Source organism: Achroia grisella, unplaced genomic scaffold (genome assembly GCF_030625045.1).
Source record: "Achroia grisella isolate CSIRO2021 unplaced genomic scaffold, CSIRO_AGI_Agris_v1 utg2946, whole genome shotgun sequence".
NCBI lineage: Eukaryota > Metazoa > Arthropoda > Insecta > Lepidoptera > Pyralidae > Achroia > Achroia grisella.
Genome location: NW_026712782.1, coordinates 684554 through 710338, shown reverse-complemented (window position 1 = coordinate 710338; position 25785 = coordinate 684554). Strand labels below are relative to the sequence as shown.

Genomic DNA, 25785 nt, shown 5'->3' with positions numbered 1-25785 from the left:
GTATCGTCTATTGAAACAATATACTGGACATTTCGCCGAATATCTATATTAATATGTAACATGACGAAGCGTCGAATGTACAAGCGTCTTTTATATTGTCTTTGTTTCTAATCAGTATACGGCACATCTCCAGCATAGAGTCAGCAATATAAATTGACCTAAACTTCTAGATTAGCAGCCTGATTTAAACTAGTATTCTTGGGAGTTTATTTTTTTAATAATGCTGGGAGGTAAACTATCACATTACGCTAGGATGTCAGTAAAAACTTGACAAATCTATTACAAGTTCTGAAACAGAAAGGCGAACGGAAATACAATAAACAAAGCAAGTTAAATAAAAACTTTAAAAAAAGGCCAGTCTAGTGCGGAAATTCTTTAAGATTTACGATCGCTTTTACGAGTGCTCGATAGTTAAGACGTGGCCTACATACAGAATACTTTCCCTGAAGCAAACTTAAACTATTATTTTCATAAGAGCAAAAATAAATCAATGTTTTATATTAATATATAAGACGCACTTTTAATACGAGTACATATTCGATATAAATATTGCGATTAGAGGCATTTAATTAAAGTTGGTAAGAATAAAATTAATAATGGATGTCTTTAAAACTTCTAAAATGTTGCCCAAATTCTGTAAGATCATTAGGTTCGAAATTAATTTGGAAAACTGAACACCATGGTACTTCGGCATGCATGTTCGAGGTAGTTTCCCAGCATAGACTTTATACAAATTCACCTGCATGTGTACCTACCTACCTGCATCTCACCTATTTCAGTCGTTAAAAAGCTTGCTCTGAAACTGTGTTTTGTTGAAAGTTGAGACATCGGAGTATAATTACAGGATATGTAGGCATGATATTTTAGTCGGCAACTCGGAACGTTACCTGATTTTATGTAGGTACATAAGCGACGGTTTTTTACCATTCCAATTGTAAAAACGAAAAAATATGGATGGAGAAAGTGTGTTCATGCAAAGAAATTTGTAGACATAATATTCTTATATAGGTAATACAATTAAATTAAACTCACTTGTAAGTACATCACCACCCTCCCCAGACAACAATGCCTGTACTTTAGTCCTCAACGCGAGGAGTCTGTCGTGGAAACCGTAAGCTGCCAGTGAAGCTGCATGAGGGAGACAGTTGCCATCACCCGATGTTGCCAGCGGGAGTAGTCTTGGAGCGCCGGGCACTCGGCCGTGACGCCACCAGTTGAGGATACTAGCTGACTCGAGAGTCACCAGTGTAGCTGTCTCCAGGAGATCCTTTTCTATGAATGTTCTGTAATAACAATAATTTTACTTATAAGAAAACTTCATCTAAGGCCTACGAGCCATTAACAGGTCAATATGACCAATTTTCTTTCAGTGAAAACTTATAAAATAATTGTTAAGTTAGTTGTACAATATTTTGAAGCATATGAAATCAGTTGCGGTTCCGAGAGTGGGTTGAAAAATAGAAACTTCACAAACATTACATTTTGTTTATTAAGAAACATCTTACATAACTTTAAACTTTTTCAATTCATATTTAGGAATTTAATTTGAACAGGTTGTCTACTGATCATTAGATGGCGTTGTACAAAGGTGTAATTAATTATCTACGACTCCAGACGAGGCCGCCTGTATCATGGAAGTCAAAGCAACAAGAGAAATTAACATGTGTAGTGTTTTTTCATGTAACTGAAATGGTAAACTGACCGTTCCACATGGTAATAGGTTTCGTCATTCCGGAGGACTAAAATGTTATGCCTCATATCCAATAATTATACTGCCTTATAACCAAACAGTGACCTTATGACCTTTCAACCAAAACAGAGCTTACAAAGCAAGCTGTTTTCTTTTGACATATTTCAAAATTGAAAATATTTCAGGACTACAGATCGTTGGCAGTTCCTAATTACTGAAGTGACCATAACGTCGGCTAAAACCTGAGTAACCGTGTGAAATATATAAAGGTCGAAGGACGGTAAACAATAACACAGAGTTCAACGCCAGTTACCAACGTATGGGTTGCGTGCGAGTGCCTAATGAACGCTGGCCTCCAGCCAAACTACTTCATGTACGGCGACATACTGTAAAATCAGTACGGTCAGTAAGAAATACATTTGTTGAGCGGCAGTAAAATAAACTTTATAGTATTGCAATACGTGTTAATTTTATTTTAAGCTCAATTGAACTCTACTTGTCCTCTTGATGGTTGACTAAAATGTTCCTGAGCTAATAGCGGTTTATTTTTTTTATTTTATAACACAAGGGACAAACGAGCATGCGGCTCACCTGATGGTAAGTGATTACCGCCGCCCATGAGCACCCGCAACATCAGGGGAATTGCAAGTACGTTGTCGGCCTTTTAAAAAGGAATAAGCTCTTTTCTTGAAGGTTTCAATATCGTATCGGTTCGGAAATACCACTCCTGGAAGTGGTTGTGCGAGGCAAAAGTTTCTAGAAAACCGCACTGTGGAAGACCGCCATTCATCCAGATGATCAGGATGGTATTTCAGTTTCTGGCGGGTGGTACGGTGGTGAAACTCAACAGCTAGTATTAATCCGAACAATTCCTCAGAACACTCCCCGTGATATATGCGGTAGAAAATGCACAGAGATGCAATATCACGCCGCAAAGCCAATGGGTCGAGTCTGTCACATAGACGTTGATTACCAATGATTCTGGCTGCTCGGTTCTGAATGCGGTCAAATTGAAGTAGCTGGTATTGTGGTGCTCCCGCCCAGAGATGAGAACAGTATTCCATGTGCGGCCGGATCTGCGCCTTATATAATTGCAAGCGATGGGCCGCCATAAAATACCGTCCCACTCTACTGAGAACACCAAGCTTTTTTGAGGCTATTTTAGCCTTGTCCTCCAAATGACCGCAAAACTGAACGTCACTGGATATAACAACGCCAATAGAGCACGAGCCCACGACGGCCAGACATACGTCATTTTAGTAAACGTGAAAGTTCTTGTATGTGTGTCCCCAACACAGGTAAGAACGATCCCCAAACATGAAACCTGCCAGACACTTAGTGTCTGGCAATGAGCAGCGCAAGTTATAATAATGCTACGAACAATATATGAAAATATGGAGTTTCTTAAAATAACGAATTTGATATGAAATTTTTTACAACACCTTTGTTACCTGTTACCTGCCAAAGGAATCACGATCCAGGTTTCATGTTTGGGGATCGTTCTTACCTGTGTAGGGGACACACATACAAGAACTTTCACGTTTACTAAAATGACGTATGTCTGGCAGTCGTGGGCTCTTGGGCTACAAGGACCTCGAGATTTGGCTTCACATCAAGGAGAGTGTCTTGAAACTGAGGAGATACGATAAATGGATTCTTTTTAGCAGTAAACGCGCAAACTTGTGTCTTCTTGGGGTTGAATTGAACACAATTTTCCTGACCCCAAACCGAAACTTGATGGAGTGAAGTTTCGATTTCGGACACAAGTTTGTTCCGGTACTCTATAACTTTTGTCTGCGACATATTAGCATGGCCGCTGTACAAAGCATCTCCGGTACTGTCATCCGCATAGCAATGAATGTTGTTGATTGACATTGATGACATGACATTGATATGCCGAAGGAACAGATTCGGAGACAGCACACAGCCTTGTGGAACACCAGCATTCACAGAGTGTGGGTCGGAGCAAGCACCATGACAACGATCTTGATGCTCCGATCAGCGAGAAAGCTGGCGACCCATTTGCATAACTTCGCACATTGAAAGAAGAGCTTTGTGCCAAACCCGATCAAAGGCCTAAATATCCAGACTAACAAAACCTCCCCTTACTCTCAATAGCCTCTGCCCATCTATGTGTCAAATACACTAGAAGATCACCAGCTGAGCGACCCTGGCGAAAGCCATACTGACGATCAGAAATCAACTGGTTCACTTCTAGATATCGTAGGAGTTGACGGTTGACAATCGACTCCATGGTCTTTGAGATGGCTATGGGCCTATAGTTAGCTGCTGATTATTACAGCTAAATCTGAGCGATCTCCCTTCTTAGGGATCGGATGAACCAAAGCCGTCTTCCAAAGTTTCGGGACTACACCTGTAAAGCAGTACAAAAGACGCGTTAACATGGAGCCAACTCAGGTGCACACGTCCTGAGCACAATAGCAGGAATACCGTCAGGCCCACTCGACTTGTGGATATCAAGGGAGAAAAGAGACTTACGTACCAGCTTTTGGGTAAATTTTACCTCTGGCACAAAAGTCTCACACCACGAGATGACCGGCGGTGATTGCTCCCTATCGTCCAGTGTCGAGTTGGAAGCAAAAAGAGACCCAAGGAGATCGGCCTTCTCTATAGCATGTTGTGCCAACGAGTTATCCTCTCTGCGCAGTGGTGGAAAAGATGGCTGATAGAAATTTCATTTCATAAGTGCAACATTAAAAATAAATTCCAAAAAGGGTTTCACCTGCAAATCTTCTTGCTAGACATGAGAGTGTCGGTATAGATGTAGGATTTATAAAAACTTTTGTCATTGTGAAAGCAACATACAAGTATACTACCCCTATACTTGTATGTTGCTTTCACAATGACAAAGGTTTTAAACATAATTATAAGCCACAACTCATATTGACAAATTGTGAAATAATAAATATAAAAACATATACATATATAGGAAATAGCGATGAATATACTCACAAAGTTTAATAACATGACGCTTTGTTTCGTTTCCATATAGTGTCAATGTGAGTTGTGCCAAAAAGACTCCGCAAGTAAAGAGCACGGGTATTTTAATATTTATTAATATAAAACCAAGAACTGTATTGTAGAAAGAAAACAAGCTTTAGGCCTCTCTATATTGGACGCAATAGGTAATTTTAGGCTTAAGGGGGTCTTCCTATGTGATGGGTTGAAAAAATCGATTTTTTTTTTTCATAAATTGCTCCCTTAACATGTCTAGAATACGGTAGTAAAGCGATTTTAGAAAATTCGAAGTCGTTTTAAAGATACAGCAGGTAAAATAAAGAGCGGTTCGGAGCGGTGAGTTGGCAGTTAGATTACCGGGCCTATGTGTACCCGGCTTTAACATCATTAATATATTTGTTTATACAAGTTTAGACACGTTTCTACAGACTTAAACAGAAAAGGAATAAACTTCTTAAAGTTATCCAAGAAATTACAAAATTCTACGGATTAGGAAATCGACGCCATCCAGATTCGCTTGAAGATATGAGAAAGGAAGTTTGGGCAACGTACTATCACAAATGTTCTTCTGATGAAAACCCTCAGCCATTCATCCAGATGATCAGGATTTTGTCCAGAAGGCGATAGTTGGTGTAAATGGCGTAAGGCTGAAGCTAATAATGAACTGGACCAATTTCATCACGATAAACCACCTCTAATTCCGGTATCAAACCGGTTTTCGAAGATTTATCGAAAGACGAATTATTAATTCGTTGTTTAGGAGCAGAGACACAAAACAATAATGAATCTTTGAATTCTTTGATTTGGACTTTCGCTCCTAAACATCTTCATTCTGGTCCAAAGTTGTTGAAATTGCTAGCTACTTAGCAGTTATTATCTTTAATGAAGGTTTTCAAGGTATTTTAAAAGTTATGTCGATTATGGGATGCCCTGTTGGTCGTGAAGCCCAAGCGTATGTTGAGAAACGGGATGAAAAGCGAATCTTACGCTCTGAGCGGCGCGTAAGTGATGTCGTTAAACAAGCCAGGATTGATCAAGAGCTGAACAATCTGCTTTAAAAGAGTTTCACGAGGAAGAGGAAGGAATACTCTATGGACCAGGCATCGCCGATTGAGAGTAAGTTGATATTTTAAAAGTTTTTAACGGACTTGAAACTTTAAACGCGTTTTTCTCAAAACTGTGTTTTTCAAACTTTCCTCCATTGTATCTCAGAAACGGCTGGACCGAATTACTTGAAATTTACAGGGCACACTCAATATATGTAAACGCATGGCAAAAAACAAAAAAAAAAAAAAAATTTGCAACTTTTATTTCAAATGTCTATCAAAAATCCAATTTTTTTTATATTCATGATTAAGGTCTTCCGTGTGTTAAGCCTACAAATTAAAACGCCGTTTTTTTTTTTTTAAGAAAAGCCGATCAGCCGGAAAAGGGGAGGAAGTGGGAGCTCTTTTTTTAGAGGCGGGGGTGTTCATGAGCAGCTGCAAGTTTGATAATATTTTTAGCTGAACAATATATGTCCAAATATGTGTTAATAAATGATAAAAAATTTGAAGCTATAAATATTTTTCGTAGGAAAAAAAATCCTAAAATATCCCTAAAAAACAGGCCGTCACATAGGAAGACCCCCTTAAACTATCTAAAATTACATGTTAGTCTAATTTGGTAATTTCGTAAATATTACTAATAGTTTTGTTGCCGAGTGTATATTATGACTAAATTATAAGGATATGACCAATGCTAACTTGGAGACAGGTGTTCATCCGGCTGATTCGTTTCGAGTTATTCACACTTGAAGTGGAATAAGGCCTCAATGGAATTGGGTTACTGTCGCTTGTGCTATCCTGTTCTATTAATAAATTGGTGTCTGGATGACAACATTGGATAGAAATAATAAAAATGCTCCCAAGTGGCAATGAATGTTACATTCAATGAGATAGACTTTATACAAAGTCGTAGGTTTGAGTACCGCTGTCTCGCCTATTTTTGGCGACAAATAGCTTCCTTTGTAAATTCTGTTAGTGTTGAAGGTTCACACATGGCAGATATAACACCTTTGATCTCTGAAAAAATACATACATAATACTTTGTGATATTCCTAACCCCGTCCATATAGGCAATAGTTACGGTTTTCTATCAAGGTATTCTTAATCATTTCGGTTACATAATAATTACAATAAATAAATTCAAGACATGCTACATACCTGAAATCTGGTGGATAAACAGAGATATCTGGTAACAGAAGTATGTGATCAGAGCTGAGGGTGTTAGGTTCAGGTTCAGTGTTACTGCGAAGCGCCCAGACGAGCCCCTCATTGTCTGTCGCGCGAGATATCCCGCGGGATAACTTGCGGCCTGTCGAACAATAATTTATATATATGTCTGATAATAATCAAGAAGAACACATTACTTCCATTTTGGTGTGTGACTCATCCCTTTTGTGTCACGACGTATGAGGATTACATTTAAACAAACAAACAAAAGATAAAGAATAACTGTGCTGTAAGCTCCTCGCCTTCTCCCGTACCTCCAATCAAACATAATACCCCTCGCAATCAGAACAAGCTTATCGAGAACAAAATCTGCGACGGAGATCTCAAAGGAGCCGCTCGCCTTTTGTTCTCAAACGACGTGCTATCACCAGATACCCCTGACACCCTTGAGGCCCTACGGACAAAACATCCTCCAGCTCCAGTAAATCCATTTTTTCTCGACCCACCAACAGCAGGGCAAATATGCCTTCAAATTCAAAACAAAGATGTGACGGATGCCATTTCATCCTTTAAACCAGGTTCGGCTGCAGGTTTGGATGGAATCTCACCCCAATATTTGAAAGCCAACATTTCTCACCATAACATCGTATTCTGTGGGTGATGCAGGTGAGCAACTTGTAAATTCGATCACTAAATTAATCAACTTTATGTATTCCGGTCTTGTTAATTCAGAAATTGTTCCCATTCTTTTCGGGGCGAACCTCATTGCCCTTACCAAAAAGGACGGAGAAAAGACCAATTGCTGTTGGTTCAACACTACGACGTCTGGCTTCCAAAATTGCTGTTCGACATATATTACAAAAAAATTCGGAATCGAACCCGTACAGTTAAAAGAGACTTCGGCTGTAAAAGGAGGATGTGAGGCAGCCGTCCATGCCCAAAAGTCTTTCACAACTTACGGGCAGCCTGACGTGTTGCTCAAAATTGATGTCAAAAATGCATTCAATTCGGTAAATAGGGATACCCTGTTAACGGAAATAAAACAACACACACCGGAAATATACAATTATCTACTATCAGTTACGCTGACCCAACAAAATTGTTATATCGTTCTAATGAGCTGTCCTCGGAAGTAGGTTGTCAAAGATGATCCCCTTGGGCCTGAAATTTTTAGTTTGGCTATAAATCCGATAATAAAAAATCTAAATTCTAAATTTAATGTTTGGTAGTTGGACGTCGGATCTCTGGGAGGTGATGTGGATACTGTGTTTTCGACCTTTTTTTAATCAAAAATAAATTTGAAGCCATTGGTTTGGAGCTTAATTTTAGCAAATGCGAACTTTTTATAAATAACACCGACTTAAATTTAAACGATGTAAAACAAAAATTCAATACTCTGGCTCCAAATATTAAAATAGCTAACAGTAATTCCCTTTACCTTTTAGGATCTCCAATTTTTGATGAATCTGTTTCCGAATATATTAATAATTCAATTGCTAAATTTCTAAATTCTGCTGACCGTCTACTTGAAATCAGTCCACATTATGCACTTTGCATCTTAAAATTCTGTCTTTTCGTCCCAAAATTTACGTATGTGCTCCGTTGCTGCTCATTCTGGAAATACCCAAATCTTTTGACTCAAGTAACGATTTAATAAAAATATTTTAGAATCGGTTCTTAATATAAAACAAGCCATCTTGTAGATCCAAGCATCCAAGCTACCCATCCGTATATGGTGGTTTAGGGATTAGGTAATTTCCTCTGTCGCTTTACCAGCTTTCCTATCTTCTGTCCATAGTTCAGCAATTCTCAAAAAAATTTTAAGGGCACCCTTCAAACTTTGAGTTGCCGGCTTGGAAGAAGCTAGGAACGCTTTCTTAATTGCATGCCCAGGTCAAAATTTTCCAATATCTCCAAATTCACAGCGGAGCTGGGACGACATAAGTTGTAAATTGATATACGACAACCTTTTGAGCTGTAGTACAGGTTCGGTGCGTGCTACGCTTTTGGCCGTGGGTGCGCCTGAGGCCGGCTACTGGCTTCACGCGTACCCTTCGTCAAATACAGGAACATTTCTTGAGCCTGACACGCTCCGAATAGCAACCTGTCTACGGCTTGGTCCGGTCTGCGCTCCTAATAAATGTCCCTGTGGCAGTGATGTCGACAAACTAGGACATCACGGAATAATAAAAATGCGGGCCGTTTCTCGAGACATGCCGCATGTTAACGATATCATACGATAGACCCTTATACAAAGTCGTCAACGTACCAAGTCTACTTGAGCCGACTTATTGCAAGCGACGATGGTAAGAGACCGGACGGTATGAGTTTGATTCCATGGAAGATGGACCGGGTGCTGGTATGGGATGCACACCTGTGCAGATATAACACCATCCCATCTACATGGAACCAACAACAGAGCTGGTGCGGCATGTGAAGCGGCTGAAAAAGTCCATAATATGTAAATACAGGGGTCTATCAATATGAATTTGTTCCATTCGGTGTCGAGACATAATAAGACTCTTCAAAGAAATAACGAAAAGGTTAGTCGACATCACAGAAGACCGATAAAGCTGAAATACCTTGGACAAAGAATTAGATCTAGCTATTCAAAGAGGGAACGCTGCCAGTATCTTCGGAACGTTGCCTAAAGGAACCACTTTTAATAATATATTTTAGTTATCATATTCTATTTTTTTTTTTTTAAGCTTTTTATTTTAGTTCTTAGTTGTACAATTAGGTTATGTAAATACTAGTTATATAAGGAATGATTATATTATATGTAAAAAAAAATAGTAATATAAATTTAATCTTAAAAAAATTACATCTTTAAAAAACAAAAAAGGAAGTTCTAAATGTGACATATATTTTTAATCAAAATATACTTGTTACACATTCCATTTATATGAGTTCTGCATTATTCATACATCATTTTGCATGTTTGGTTTTCATACAAATCGAAATATATAAGTGTTTTTATAAATTTCGTTTAAAAGACTCTATTTAGATTTTTTGGTCTTACTTCTTGACTGAATATATATATACTCTGAATTTGTAAAATTCATATACAATACAATTACTTAAATATAGTTATGTAAAAAGTACTTAAAATTAAGTCTATTTACAGAACGGATGGTAGGGAAAATTTGTATTTGTAAAAATAAATGATTACTTCAATTTTAATACATTAGGAAAAGGGATTAAATATTATATACGTTATATTAGCAAACCTGTTGACGTAACAATTACTATGCTTATGAGATATTCATGATTTATTATTGTACAATATGTATGTTTTATTGATGTAATGCAATATTTATTACGCTATTGAACCATAAGGTTCGTACTCGCTGTACTTTATAGTATTCGGCAATCAATATCAGAGTCTATGTATATACCTAACAGTAAATAATGTCTAGCTGAAAAAATGATGCTCCAGCAATCGTTTTCAATTATTTTTTAATCGATTTTAGATATGAAGGGTACCGTTGCGCATTATCTATTCCATTTTTGTTCTTGGCGAAATTTACATATTTTTTGTTCATTTATACTCAATAAAGAAAACAATTAAAACATGTATTAGTAATACATTATGGATACAGAAGAAGGCGATCTTATCGCTAAGTAATTTCTTCCAGATTACCTTTGGATAGTGTACGTAAAGATAAGAAAAGGCTAGGTGGCGCACATAATAAACATAAATGTGTAGGTAGTTTATACATAATTATATTTAATAATGAACATATTTTTCAAAACAATACCGGAAAAAAGGTACCATGAGTTAAAAAAGTCAATAAGAACTTAAAGGGAAAGAAAATGGGATTTGACAGAGAATTTGTAGCTGCCGTGTGTTTGAATGCTCCGAATGCAAGTGGGGAGTGAGTCCTCAATCTAACGGGCTGGACAGAAAAGGATAGAACGGAGTAGAATGAGTGTTAAATATGAGACGAACATAGTTACACTATGCTGGTTGGCTATTATTCTCATAGGGAAATGCGAATCAATCTTTTAGGTAATCAGGATTAAAAAGAATGCTTTAAATGAGGAAAAATTATAAGTAATGAGATTCTTAATTTTTTAAAGGAGTTGTTAAATCTTTTGTATTGTTTTAATATTTATTCTTTTCTGGAATAAATACATATAAAAGTTATTTCTAAAATGGAAATAATTTTGAGTATTAAGAATATGTGGATTGGTTCTTAATTCTGTTTTCTATTTCTTTACGGTTTTTAATTTTCTGCAGGTACAAGTTTCTTTTGTATTAAATAATAAATGGTTGGTGACTCAGTAGTTTCAATAGTTGTGATAAAAAATAAAAGAATGTTACAGCGTTAGCAGACAGACAGCGAAAGCACTTTTTATGGTCAACGGCCACGTCCTTGGCTTGGAGGGTAAACGTTAGGTCATGAGTAGTTTGAACTCTCTAAGGTTAACTAGCCAACTATAGGAATTAGCATTTGCGATAGAATACATTGGCGACAGAACTTGCGTAGAGTTATTTTTTGGAATATAGAGGAAAGAAAAAATATTGACAACTATTATATTGCGAAATCTATATTAAATAACATTATACATGCGATAGTATGTCTGTCTGTCTGTTTGTTAGCTTTCATGACTAAAATTCTGAACATATTTTACAATTAATGAAATTTGACACTAAGATTTTGATCACTAAGATCATGAGGATTGTCTATTATTTTTTAATTAACTATTATTTTTCGAAAAAAGCCGGTGTAGATGAAGATGAGGATCATTTATAAACCATAACTTATGTGTTCCAAACACACATAAAAAATAATTAGAGATATATATTGTTTTGTTTGAATAGAATTCTAATTTAACCACAGAAATCGAAATTTATAAAACAATATTCAGGTGTTTCCATAGCATTGTTGGGGTGCGCCACTGAAATTGCTACTCGAGTGCGTGACTGGAAATTGCTTGTTGAATTATTTACAACTAGCTGCCTGCCCCGTCTTCGCACGGGTGTACTTTTTCACAACAACAAAAACAAGGTATTTATTTGACATATAACTGAATCCAATAATGCGTAATTTTATTGACTAACCGATGAACAATCAAATTGTATCAGCTGTTACGATTATGACACCTGAAATTATCAATTTTTCGTATGATTTTTCTAACATATTGGTTCAGTATTTTTTTCACACAAACAACCAAAAAAAAATTGTGCAGCCATTGTGAAGTTGCTTTTTTACAATAGATTTTCATTTACATATATAGATGTACACATAGGTACTTGAATCCTATGGGAAAACTTTATTTAGCCGATACTTACTTACTTACTGTATTCATTCAATGAGCAGATTTATGTTATGAATTTGTAATGAGTCAAGATGAATAGTAAGACTATCGCTAGTTTAATAAAGGAAGTACTTAGTATTTCAAGGATACTGATTTGAATACTTAAAAGTCTAGACTGCTTTACAGACACATGGTGTACTAAAATATATTTTATCTTATACATGTAAGACTTACATTCGGGTGCCGGTGTGAGTACTAGATTAGAGGGCGCTGTGAATGGCATTGTGAGGTCCAACGAGCTGACAGTAACGGATCGGTCTGCGGTAATGACGTCACCCCCCGCCCGCGGCCTCAGCGACGTTCCCGGGCCCCTTTCTGGAAAGAAATAAAATTATTTTTATTCAAATAATTTTGAATAGCGTCATTTACCATAAAATTATTTTGTATGAAATTTAGTAAAAGTAACCAATTTATTTAACACGGCATATTCGAAGAGCAGTTGTTTGCATAAATTCACTTTAAAGATTTTGTCCTCATGTGTAAGCATGACAAAAGCGATTTTGCGCGAAATTGTGTAAACTCTTCCTTTTTAGAATGTTTGCATTACATAGATTTAATTCTGGTTTTATTTTCATAAAAGCGGTACCTATTTTTATAAATATAGTTTTAATTACTCGATATTAATACAGTGCACGACACCACAGTTGCAGTCTCATGCACTCCGCTTCTAGAGACACGTGACTCCTCTGCCAGATAACGTGATCTGATCTGAATATGGTAGGTTAATCTAGATCTTTTATATTCTAGACTAGATTTATATTTATACCTTTGTACCTATAACAAATTACAATGTGTACTTAACAAACAATTATATGATTTGCATAAACTCAACAACAACATCTACACTAATGTAATAATGAGGAAAGGTTTTGTTTATGGTATGTTTGTTATGGATAAACTAAAACAATACTTGATCGATCTAGCAGTGATAAATAAATAGATAAACAGCGAGTTATAGACTAAGTAAATTCCACGCAGAAAGGACCGCGCAATAATAAAGACTTGGTCTTACATGTTCAAAATTCAGTACGGATTTAGAAAGGATTTAAAATAAATTATTTTTAAATATTAAGTATAATTATTGCATGTGCAGCTAAAAACGAGTATTTGACGCCTGCACAGTGAATCATATAGTATTTTGATGTAATCGCGTTATTTTTAGTTCTACTCTTATGATTGTCTCTCTGTCTTCGTCTACAAAGTGAATAACAGTTTGAAAATAGAATGAATTTGTATTGTCTCATTATCAAATTTATTTATAGATTTATGATTTTGTTAAACGAGTAATACCGTATTCAAGCCAGAAAAAAACAGACTTCAACGGCATTATGAACCCAATATAGTGAAATAAAGTCTGTTATTACTCAAAAAATACTGGTCAGATATTGACAAAATTTATATTAAACCACACGCGAAAAACGCAAAGCTTTCAAATAACAAAATATTTTATCTAACTCGGTTTATTGGAAAAAGTTATGAGTATTTTTTATGGGTGTTACACATAAAAATACAGTCGAATTTAGAACCTCTTCCTTTTATGTTATTCCTATACGTTTGCTGAAGAACAACTTCAATTGTAGCAAAATTATAGTACCATATACATTATACATAAACTGATAGAAGACATTAAATATAAAGCAGGTAACTGAAATCCAATCAAGACTACGTTGTAGGAATATTATTATTATAATTATACTAGCTGCTAATTTAAAATTAGAACACAATTTTTTTTATTTGTATCACATGAAATATGAAATTCAATAGTGCATAGAGATATTATTATACAGCAGTAAATACCGCAGGATGAATGAAGGAGGAAAAAGAACTGTCGAATTTTATAACTTTTTGGTAACATACGAATCCATTACTAATCTAACCTAACTTATACCCTAATGTAATCAGAAAGCATGTCAGCGTCATAAAGCATAGACCACGAGAATAGTTCATTTATGTGATACCGCAGCCGACGCCCACTGTCCACTTCCTTAACTGAAGTGTGTCACGAACAATAGACAACCTAGAGATTACTGTTTCATCACGAGACACACAACCTGTTCTTAGAAGTTATATTGTAAGGTCTTACTCAATGCAAGTAAGTTACAACTGGAGTTATCGTATTTTATAAAAAAAAAAAAATAATAAACCTGAATAATTCGGGGAAGGAGGAAGGGTATTGTAATTGACCCACTAGCCGGTGCACTGATAGCTAAAGGTCCTTGTGACAGGATCATGGTTAGGTCGTTCTTATGAGAACTTGATTTCATGTTTATAAAAATCCTATTAAATAGTAATAAATAATTATATCTGAATAATGCACACTAGAAACATCCATATACAGACATATTCATAAACACAATTATTCTAAGGGGATCGAACGCATGACTCGATAGTCATGCGTTCGATCCCCACACACGTTTATAACACTGCCTTTGTCGATACAAAGGCAGTGTTATAAACCACCTCACAATCGAAATTGTTATAATTTATTTTTTCTATACTACAAAATCAAGTTTGATTGAAAGCAATAAATTGTCAAATCCAAACAATAAATTCACCTATTTAGATGCAAACAGAATTGGGCCTGTACCCAAATCTGTGTAACATTGAACCAAACAAAGTGATCGGTGAAGCAAAGCGCAGGATGTGAACTACAATGGCTATGGTGATACGGAATAAATTACATTGTACATTTAGTTGTATAGTTTACTAACTGTGTCGCGCGGTTCCACTCGTCGCCGCGTTTTATTTAAAAGATATGGTGGCCAACCTCGTATACCATCATACCATGGTTTCGAATTATATATGTAGTTACTTAATTTTCAACATTCCATTATGACCTCTTATTTTTTTGGCTTATAAGGTTGGTAGCGTGAGGTTGAGCTTAACAACCTATAACATCAACCTCAAGAATTGGGCTATCAAATGCAACAAAGATTTATTAGACCGCACTGGTAAATTAACAAACTCTTAGCCCTTATATATATATAGAATAAAACTAGTTAAAGCATACAAAAGTAATCAAATACAATACATATAGTGATCATTGTGGGAAGGTCACATAAAAAATAGTAGGCCAAATAGGTCGCACAAATACTTTAAATGACATTAATAAATAACCCAATGATAAAAGGTAAATGCAAAAACTAAAAAAAAACAGGCTCTAGAAATAATGCACTAATGGGTCCAAAAAATATGAAACAGTTAAATGTTCTCATCTGATGTTGATGTAAATTGACATGTATAACATTGTACAAAGTTCATCAATGGAATTGTTATAAAAATTGTGTGTGTCTTGCAATGAGAAATGCAGCGTTACGTTTTCTACATATTATATAAGAACCAATACGTAATACGTAACACGTAAATAAAGAAATAGATCAGTCAGTTAGTGAGGACAAGTTCCTTAGTATAGATATTTGCAATATCAATTATCATAAAGTCACTAATACATTACGGACATTAGACAAAGCCTACTAAATATACACACGTAATCCTCATAAGTGCAGTGAAACTCGACGACCGTTCTGACTTTGGAAAGGATGTAAGGAATTGCTCAAGGGTATTACAATATTAATAGTTTGACGATTCCCTCGATATCTATTACTTAATAGGCCTACATTGCATAACTTGAAAACGTACTAATAATTATTTATTCAAATACGTATTTGGACCATATTACGATACGGTCTAATGACAATTCCTATTAATTTCTAATTTAATTGAACATGCGTACAAATTCTTTCGCATAATAAAATAATGCATACTCTAATACTCTACAAAAATTAAAATAAATTAGCAGTTTAATAGTGAAAAGGTAACAAACAAACAGGTAGACGCACTTTCGGATTTATAATATTAGTAGGGATATTGAGTTTCAAATTATATACGTTATAAAGAATCAGGCGTCGGTTCACCTTTTTTTGTGGATAAGTTGCATTAATATCCTCGCTGCACTAACGGTTAACGTTGTTAGGGAACCAATGAAAGATGACACGGTGAGAAAGAAGTTAGCTCAGTCGATCTACTGTGACGAATTTACAAGGAACTACAATGGTTAGAGGTTGATCTAAATTGGTACATAGCTACGGACAAATGAAAGTGGAGTGCGTATGACTGAAACTCAAATGTCTTGTAACAAGGATGAACAAGATAAAGATTAATATATACAGAATTACAAAAATAGGGAGCGATATCTAAGAAATTTGAAATCGTGTCTTGGTAAGATCATATAATACATTGATGAAATGATGAAAAATGTAGAAAATATTGAGAAAGTCTTATATATAAATATGTATAGCTGCTGTCTGCTTAAATCATAGGGATAGAAAGTGTATAAATGACGAGATGATAGAGAATTAAGAAAAGCTTTTCTTCCTTTTTATCCTTCCATTTTATCGATAACCGCAAATGATTATTATGGGAAAAGTAAAGAAATATGTGGGCAATAATGAATTTCTCCACACGATCGTATCATAAATGAGCCTAATATAGAAGAAAATTGTAAATGAGTCGGAATTCAGTTGACAGAAGTAGTATAAATAAATAAATACAAAGTAAGTAGTTCGTAACTTGCTCGGCTTGGTGAAACAAAACAGACATTAGTTCGATATTTATAGCAGCATCACATGTTGCTAAAATTTGGGGCAACGACTCATCTTCGTGGGCGGAGTGGGATATTCCTTAAAGTAGAACGACATTACGTCAATTATAAATAATAATGATGTGTTTGACAGTTTCCAAAATATTATTTTATTGATTTATATTGATCAAGTTTTTAGTATTTTGGAATTTGCAATTTCTATAGTTTGAATGGCATGGCTGTGGTTTACAACGTTAGAATTTTCTCGATTGTTTGAAGAGTATATAATATACAAAATATTAAAGTCTAAGTATGAATAATGTAATTAACGAATTTTAATCAAAAGTAATCCCAATGCAAATTACTGGCGGTATACAAACGGCCGGTTTTGCCTAAATACAAATTTTTACTCTATATGCAAATTTTTAATATATCTTATGGTACCTAAAATCAGGTTGAATCTTAAAATTTTCTCTCCAGAGTTGAATTTTCTCAAATTTAAATACAGAAAATTATAATTCACTTACATATGATAAACTCGATATATAGAACTATCTTAGGTGTAACCACCGAAACCAATATAAAAATATTTAAGCCACCTCGACTTATACAAAATTCATGAATTTTAAGCAATACCAAGTCGGGTAGGCCTTAGGTTGAGTTTATCAGTTGATATACATAATAATGGACGTGTATCGTTTTTTTTATCTTTTGGAGATCTTATCAGAAATATCATAACATTAGTTTCTCCATTATTGACATCCAATCGTCTCATTGTAATCATATGTTTACGCAACATTCCTTTCTGATTACTATTGTTTACTTCTGATATGATAAAATCAGAACATCAGTCTTCTTTTTATCTTACAGTTTTGTCTCACTATTTAACACAAAGACTAAATATACTGGTCTTAATTACGTGTGTATATCGTTAGTGGCTATTTAATTTTCGAAGACCGGGTCGATATCGGGGCCAAGTAGGCTAATATGTGGCACTAAGCATAACCAAATGTTTCAGACTGTTTCTGCTTTATATGTATTCTCAGCTTTGTTGTGTTAGTATTTATAAAATATAATTTCGTAGTAGGATCAGGTTGGCTACATATAATTTCTTTGCAGTGCTTATCTTTTGTTACCAAAAGAATCTTTTAAACATTATTACTGCTTATATCATTTTAAAATGTAACTATAATATATTATTACTTCACTGATATAGCTGATGAATAAGAACGTCAATGATAAAGTCAGGAAAGAGTTGTTATAATTTTTTTAATTTATTGGGTTGGGTTATAAGGACTTCATTATAGAACTTATTTCGTTCAATAGAAGTTCTTTTATTACATTTTAAAACTAAAGTAACTGACGGCCCACGTAATTGTAAATGGTAATCGTCGCTTATAGCTTAATACACATCTGACATCATACACTGTGGCGTCCGAGCTACGACTCCAATGCGAAGGATTAAGAATTTATAATTTTGGCAATGTAGCAGTAGAGTAAATACTGGAATAATATATTATACGTATATATTCTAATAATTTTAATGGTTGGCTAATAATCGTAACATTTAATTACTGTATTTACCATCGGTACGTTTTCCAGCAATAGGATCTGCTTCCATCACCATCTCAAATTAGGTATCCTGCAACAAATGATTTTATGCCAATTGGTAGTTATCTAGTAAATGTTAAACTAATAATATGACCCATGTATAATTAGTGTTCGATTTCACGGTACAATTTGAGGGGACATTTTCGAGAGCAAGTACCGCTGACAGTGACAGTTCTACGTTCTTAGTCATCATTTCATCAGTGGTTTGTCTAATATTACTAATCGTTTAATTGACTAATGAAGTCGTAGACTTAAATAAGTCATTGCCACTAACTAAATCACTTTCCGTGTTTCCCGTCGCTTTAACATGATATGAGCTCATAACATGATCGGGAAAATTGCAAAAAAAAAAAAACTGTATATCATCGAGTAACCTAATAAGTGTTTTAAAAAGGCGATGGAGAATAAAATAACTCTACTGTAGCAGCATTAATTAAGAAGTTTATTTTTGGAAAAGAAAATAACTTACAATATTATACTGAAAGACGATGACATTCACAGTAGTAAGTAATTGGAATAGCAAACAACCATATCGCCCACCTGATGGAAAGTAGCAACCCTCACCTGATTATATACATGACTAACACTATATAAATAGCAGAATACTTTGTGATGCCCGCGTTACATCTCATGCGTTGAATTTGGACTAAGCTGTTATGCGTGCTTTGTTTATTTTATAATATCAATTATGGACATCGTTATTTGTATGGATTTTAAAACCGTATAAAATAAGTTACGGAAAATTTGAACGATCGCTCCACCAAAAATATGCACATATTAATGTTAAAGGATAGCAATCTCATAAAAATATTTCTTTTTTATGGTGACCTGAATTTATCAAAAACGCTTCCAAAAATGATCAGGGACTAATGGTCTCTGCTCGCCAACTGCGCCAATTAATGCCCACGTGATGGCGTTATACATTTCGTCACGGTCAAGCGGTGTTTATTACATACATATATTTGGCAGAATTGAAAATGACGAATAAGTTAATATGTATACATGTGTACAATAATGAGTTGTAGTCTCACCCACGCCATGTTTAATATAGAATGGTGCTGCTACTTTATAAAATAACCCTGAGAATCCTGTCTTTTAGTAATATATTCCCGTGTATCAAATTAAATTTATTCAACTTGAGTAGGTTCATCCTTTCGATCTTTCGATCAACGCGATTTCAAAGATGAAACCGCCAATATTGCATCTTAGAATATTCAACTAGTGTTTCCAGTCCTCCCGAAACTACAATAAAAACCATTTCAAAATATTTCTTAATACCTACCGAAATTCTATAATAAAACGCATACCCAGCAACTTGTGATGACGAGAGTATCGCATGATGGAAATTTTTTTGTGGCAATAATGACAAAAGAGGAAACACCATGGTCTATGCTGGCGAAGCACTAGTGAATGTTGATAGGATGATAATATAATTTCTCCACCTACCACTTGCTAAAGAGTATGGTATACCAACCAACAACGCAATTCGTAATTTAGACTCATACATAATCTTTATTTAAGATCATTCCGTTAATTAGCCAAGTAACTATTATTAAATTCTATCACCATATAAAACAGCGAACCAAATTTGACGTGTAAATGAATTTAACACCATGTGATCTAATAAGAGCAAAATGCATGATTTTCTAAGAAAACCATTTGATATTAGCATTTGTAAATGATAAAAGAAAATCAACCTAACGTAACGTACAATAAAAGAAATATGATTAATATTAGCGTATAGGTTATCATTTATTTATAAAAAAAACTCAAATTTGCATACATTGACAGTACAGATAAGGCAAATGCTGCTACACGCTGGACTGACTCACCGATCACCATGAATGGTCATGCGTCAATACACAAATGATACGACTACATTTTATACAAAACACACAATACCATGTGAATTCGGTTTTATCTAAAACAATCTACGTACATGGGGCTCTGATTCAATACTTTAAATCTTAGACTTAAGACTAAAAATGATAACAAAAATAATTCTAATTCAAACAAAAACACATAAAGGCCACTTCATCCCCATCAACTTAAGTACTAATGCGATGTCCTGTACAAAAGCTAAAGATCAAATTAAATGAATTGGCAAATTCTAAGGAGATTTGAAATGAATCATTTCAATTTTTAAGTAAAAAGAGTCGAGTGTCATCCAGTTTTCGTATGAGAGGTAAAATAAATTGAGACCATTTTTTCTCGAGGAAATAATTTGTATTATTTATACTCGATAAGTTCTATTCAATTGGATCTCGAATTTCGTCATTAAAACACTATATCATAAATGTAGCCAAATACTGTACATCATCTATTCTAATCTAATCAAATAACTAGGCAACAATTTGCTAATATTTGCTTAAATAAAAAAACAGTTGCCTTAATAAAGGAATCAGGAATAAGACTTAGAATTTCTAATAGATTTAAATTAAATTAATATCTAATCTCATTTGAAAATATTCTATTAGTCTCCTCTATCTACAGAAAAAGTGGCGTAAATAATACAATCATTATTATGAGTAGTGATCGGTCTTGTATGCAAAGTGGATGAACATTTTGCAAATATAAAAGAAAATAATTATGTTAACGACTGAACTTCGGATTTTATATATTAGCTATTATAGAATATTATGAATAAGTCAGAAGTAGCATTAAACTGTGGGAAGTTTGTTCATGAAAGTCTCCTTGTTGTTTGTTCATGAAAGTGACCATAAACGTTTATTGTGTCGACGTAATTTACCATTGTCAAAATGACTTATCACATATTATTTAATGCTACACAGGGTCGCCTACAATTCACTTAATTTATTTATATATTTCAAACGTGATTTATCGATCGAGGGAAGATACCTAATATGTATAAATAAAAAAAAATTGTGGTCTAGTTAAAAAATACAAGTTACAATATTCAGTTTGACAGCTTGTCTAAGTATCTCATAATAGTGGAACACAATAATATCAAATGTATACATTCCGGTGTAATAAAATAGGCTATATACATACTTAATCGTTCACGAATTAAAACTTGATAGAGTAAACAGTCTTTGATTTTTATCGGACACAACATTTTAACTTTAAAAACATCGGAACCATTTTAAGTGTACGTAGAAAATAATATAGCTTCCATTATTGTACCGTAAATAGATTCGCCGAGTGTTTTTATAAATATAAATTTTCTCTTACGGAATGTTTATGAGTTACACGTTTTGTTACATATGGGATGTTCGAAAAGGAAGAAAACTAACTTAACCAAGTGTATTCTCGTTTTGAGTTAAATTAAAATGTTCTGGAGTTAACTCTGGGTTAACTTAAAGTACCTAATTGTGAGGTAGGTATAAAACATTAACACCTGACTTACACATTGGAAGTTTGTTTTTACAATAAATTGCGTTTATAAAAAATGTCATCAGCTACGTTTGCATTAAATTTCCCTGTTAAAGTACGTAGCTTTCAAATCATTCTAATACATTTATGTAGAAACGGTTCAGTGACTTTCACATAAATCTCTGCTCCAACGAATTGAAAAAGACACGACATTTTAATCAATATTTCGTTATGAATCCTCGTAAGTAAGGACACAGTTTTACTAAGTTATCGTACATTTTAATATTGTTAAACTTAAAGATTTTGTGTGGAGTATAGAATAGCCTGAATAACCTATTCTGAAAATCGGTTTTAATCTAATCCACTGTACTGTATTGGAACAGCTGATTGATATAAGAAATTTAGCGTAGCCAGAACCGGTATTTTGAGAAGAAAATACGTAAACGAAGCAAAAATAGTAGTAATATAAAAGATATAAGAAAGAAATACACGAATGCGATTATTGAGAAAAAATGTGATCGAGTAGTAGATAAACAGAATTTTATATTTGTGCAAGAATAGAAGCTATTATTGTTATTCAGTATTGTAACAATCTCGTATGGAACATTTTTGTGAGACAGTATAAAGTTAAAAAAAATTGAAATGTTTCTTTGCGTTTAGTGATGGTCCAATTTTGGTAATAGGTCAGAAGCGAAACGTAAACGAAAGTATAACAAGCTTTTATTTTTTAAACCAAATGTTTTCACATTCAACATAGAAATTGGGACGTGGAAAAAATTCTAATCACGCAAACATAGTTGTTCAAATTACCAATCATACGTTTCATGAAGTCAATATTATGGTTTTATAGACAACTACCTATACTGTACTGTTCTGTTCACACGACTACGTGATATATAATGATAGATTGGTATTCTTAACGTGTCACTGGCAGGGAAAGTTGTACTGGCACGCGGCAATTGTTTCATTGAACTTCGTTTTGTTACATACATATGTACGATAAGAACTCACGGTAGATGGTATTGCGTTATGTTTGAAAGAAAATGCTTAGTTATTTTTATGTATAAAGTATTTATAATGTAGAGGACCAGCCTTTTGTCATACAGCTAACAGTGATAATCCCAATGAAACAAGAAGAATCCTTTTTACTTTGTCACCTGTCATCTGGCCAAAAAATTAAAATAAGACTGGGCATGTAGTCTGCAAATGTTTCAAAGATATTACCACTAACCCTTACTACGAAATTGAAGTGGATTTTTAAATAATAATAGTATATGATACTGAAGGAAATAATTCGAAATATTTCGAAAGAATAAATTGCTAAAAGATCCATATTGAAATTATGATGCGACACAAGAAATTTACTTTACTTCAACTTCTTAAAGAACATCACTAATATTTATTTAAATAATTATATAAAGGAAATATAAATCTACTTACAATATTTAGTCGGCAGAGTCCCTTCCGCGTCAGAGTCCCTTCTCGCACTTTGCCGGGATTTCTTATTACATGCCAGTGTGTAATCAAAACAGAATTGGGCCACACAGTAACCTAGTGAAATTAAATATACGTGACTAGCGTAGCTTACGACTGGACCCTTGGCACGATTCAGAGCACCATTATGTAGGTATGGGGTTGGTAATTGTTTATATTAATGTTTTAACATCTGTATGTTTATTGACTTTCCATATTATGTGAACAGTTTGCCTTTATTGTAATGATAAGTCATTCCTTATATACCTATTTCTTATATAGTGATACAGTTCCATAAATAATGACTCATAATATGTATTCTGAAATGTACATATTATGAAAATTTATGTGATCAAAACTGATACAAGAGACTTTGGGACTGATATGCGAGTAAAAGGTTAAGTTCTATAGTGGCAATCACAACTACAGTACATGAATGCACATAAAAATAAAGAATACCAGGAGGGCAGGGAGTAGGACAGTTTAGTAATGGTAATCTCGACAGAGCACTCATTGGAGACTATCCAGGTTACTATACAATACAATACCTAATTGAAAGGATTGTAAAACATGTTTTTTACCAATGATTATTACATTTCAAAATATTTATAGCATGTTATGTATATTTTCAGCAGAAATAATATGAAACTCTGTAACATATTACTAATATTATAAATGTGAAAATTTGGGATTATGGATTATATTATGGACATTTGTTCGACTTTCATGCAAAATGTACTAGAAGAATTTTGACAAAAGTTTATAGTAATATTATGTAGCTTTAATATATAGTATTAAAATGTTAGTGTAATGCTATAAAGTATTAAAATAACACATAAACTACAAATTTCATGCGGGTGAAACCAAAGCACAGCTAGTTTTAAATAAATAGAAGATTATAGCTATCATAATTATATCTGACAGTTGTAATAAACTCACAAAATAGAATTATTCTCCCAGAAAACTAGTATGAACCAAGGAAGAGAATGTTTCTCTTTCATGTTACTATTTTAGAGGGAAGAAAATGTAATATGATAGATTTGTATTTGTGAGGAAATGGAATAAGTAGTTTATTTGTATTATATCTATTGATGACTAATTCGTGGATGAATAGTAGTTTCATTGATTTGGCATTCGATTTGCTTATCAGACATATAATTATCTATTTTACACTCACATTGTATATGACGTATTATTACACAGTTATGTTTAGATAACAATTTCTGATTTTAGGACTAGACATTTCTGTTTTTTTTTATTATTCAATGGAGCTGATGGATTACCTAATGAACATCATAGTGTGTCATTAGGTGGACTAAAATATCTTCATCTTGTCTGTAATTTTAATGCTTCATTCTTTAACTAATATGCAACTTGCAAAGCAAGTCGCAAAATTAAAACTAAAATATTCAAGGCTTTACAGTATGATAATATCATACTGTAAACAGGTGAAATAAACAAATATTAGTAAGTAATTATATTATTAACCTATAGACCTTTTTTACAATATTCTTTTATAAATTACTCATTTTAGGACATAACAATACAGTTTTTTTTTCTATATTATTATGTTACTCACATTTCTCTTAAATATTTCATGCCACAGAGTCAGTGTAACATATACATGGACAAGGTAAATATTTATAGTTTTATTGTTGTATGTAGAGAATATAGATCGTATCTGATAACATATAAAACCACAAAACTGATATATGAATGGTGTCATGTTTACACGTATATCTAATACAATGGGAATTTACACTACTATAATAAGATATTAAAATTTAATTATATTATTTCATATAATTAAACAATAAAATAATCTTTTAGAATTAAATATCACGAATAAACATCTGGTGAACAAGATTAGTGAAATATTTGGCCGTGAGGGCTGAGGACGAATTCATCCCACCGATGTCACTGTAAATTGTTGTTCAAGGTTATATTTTAGACGGCAACGAAAACTACGAAATACAATTACGGAGTTAAGATTTTTTTGCTTGTATACTTGTATCGAAACAAATAATTACAACTAAAATCTTTAACAGAAAACATTCGATAAATCAATGCGCCAGGTGTTTATAATATTTGCGTATTAACAAATTAATGTACCTTTTAGGGATCCAGAAGCTGTTTCCAGGCGATTTCGATCCATAAAATACTTTAACAGTTGTGAAAAATCACTGTTCAGATCAAAAAACGTAAAACACAATTGTTATTTACAATTTTACAATATTTACAAATAGACCACTTTCTACTGCACGAGTAAAGTGCGAAAATCCATAGACGAATATACAAAGTACTAACAAAAGGAAGTTATCAGTCAGTTGTAAGTTGACACTAGTTTGACATTTGAATAGAGATATGCAATATGTTTATCGATGATAAAAATGTCGACTATGGCTTTAAATAATATTTACAACCATTGCGCATAAAGCAGTAAGTAAGTAAGTAAAGCAAATACAGTTTTTTATTTTCTTTCACTTAATCAATTGCTTGTAGATACTGACCTTTTCTTATAATAAACTATATTTTTTAGCAAATTTATTGAAGAGGAATGACTGATGACCAGGTGAAATATT

At 33.8% G+C, this 25785-nt stretch overlaps 1 protein-coding gene across 2 annotated transcripts in view; it reads right to left on the bottom strand.

Annotated features, from left to right (window-relative positions):
• LOC131843274 (OTU domain-containing protein 7B-like) overlaps nt 1-25513 on the bottom strand; it is a 31289-nt gene extending 5776 nt beyond the window's left edge. Inside the window, exons 1-5 of one of the 2 annotated variants that reach the window (XM_059191907.1) lie at nt 25316-25513; nt 18371-18428; nt 12382-12522; nt 6874-7024; nt 1033-1283 (exon numbers count right to left, since the gene is read on the bottom strand). In XM_059191907.1, the coding sequence (XP_059047890.1) occupies nt 1033-1283; nt 6874-7024; nt 12382-12522; nt 18371-18413 (586 nt within the window). In that variant the 5' untranslated portion in view covers nt 18414-18428; nt 25316-25513. The remainder of the gene's footprint in view (nt 1-1032; nt 1284-6873; nt 7025-12381; nt 12523-18370; nt 18429-25315) is intronic. The other variant, XM_059191908.1, reaches the window with a different exon arrangement.
• Nucleotides 25514-25785: the final 272 nt, after the last annotated feature.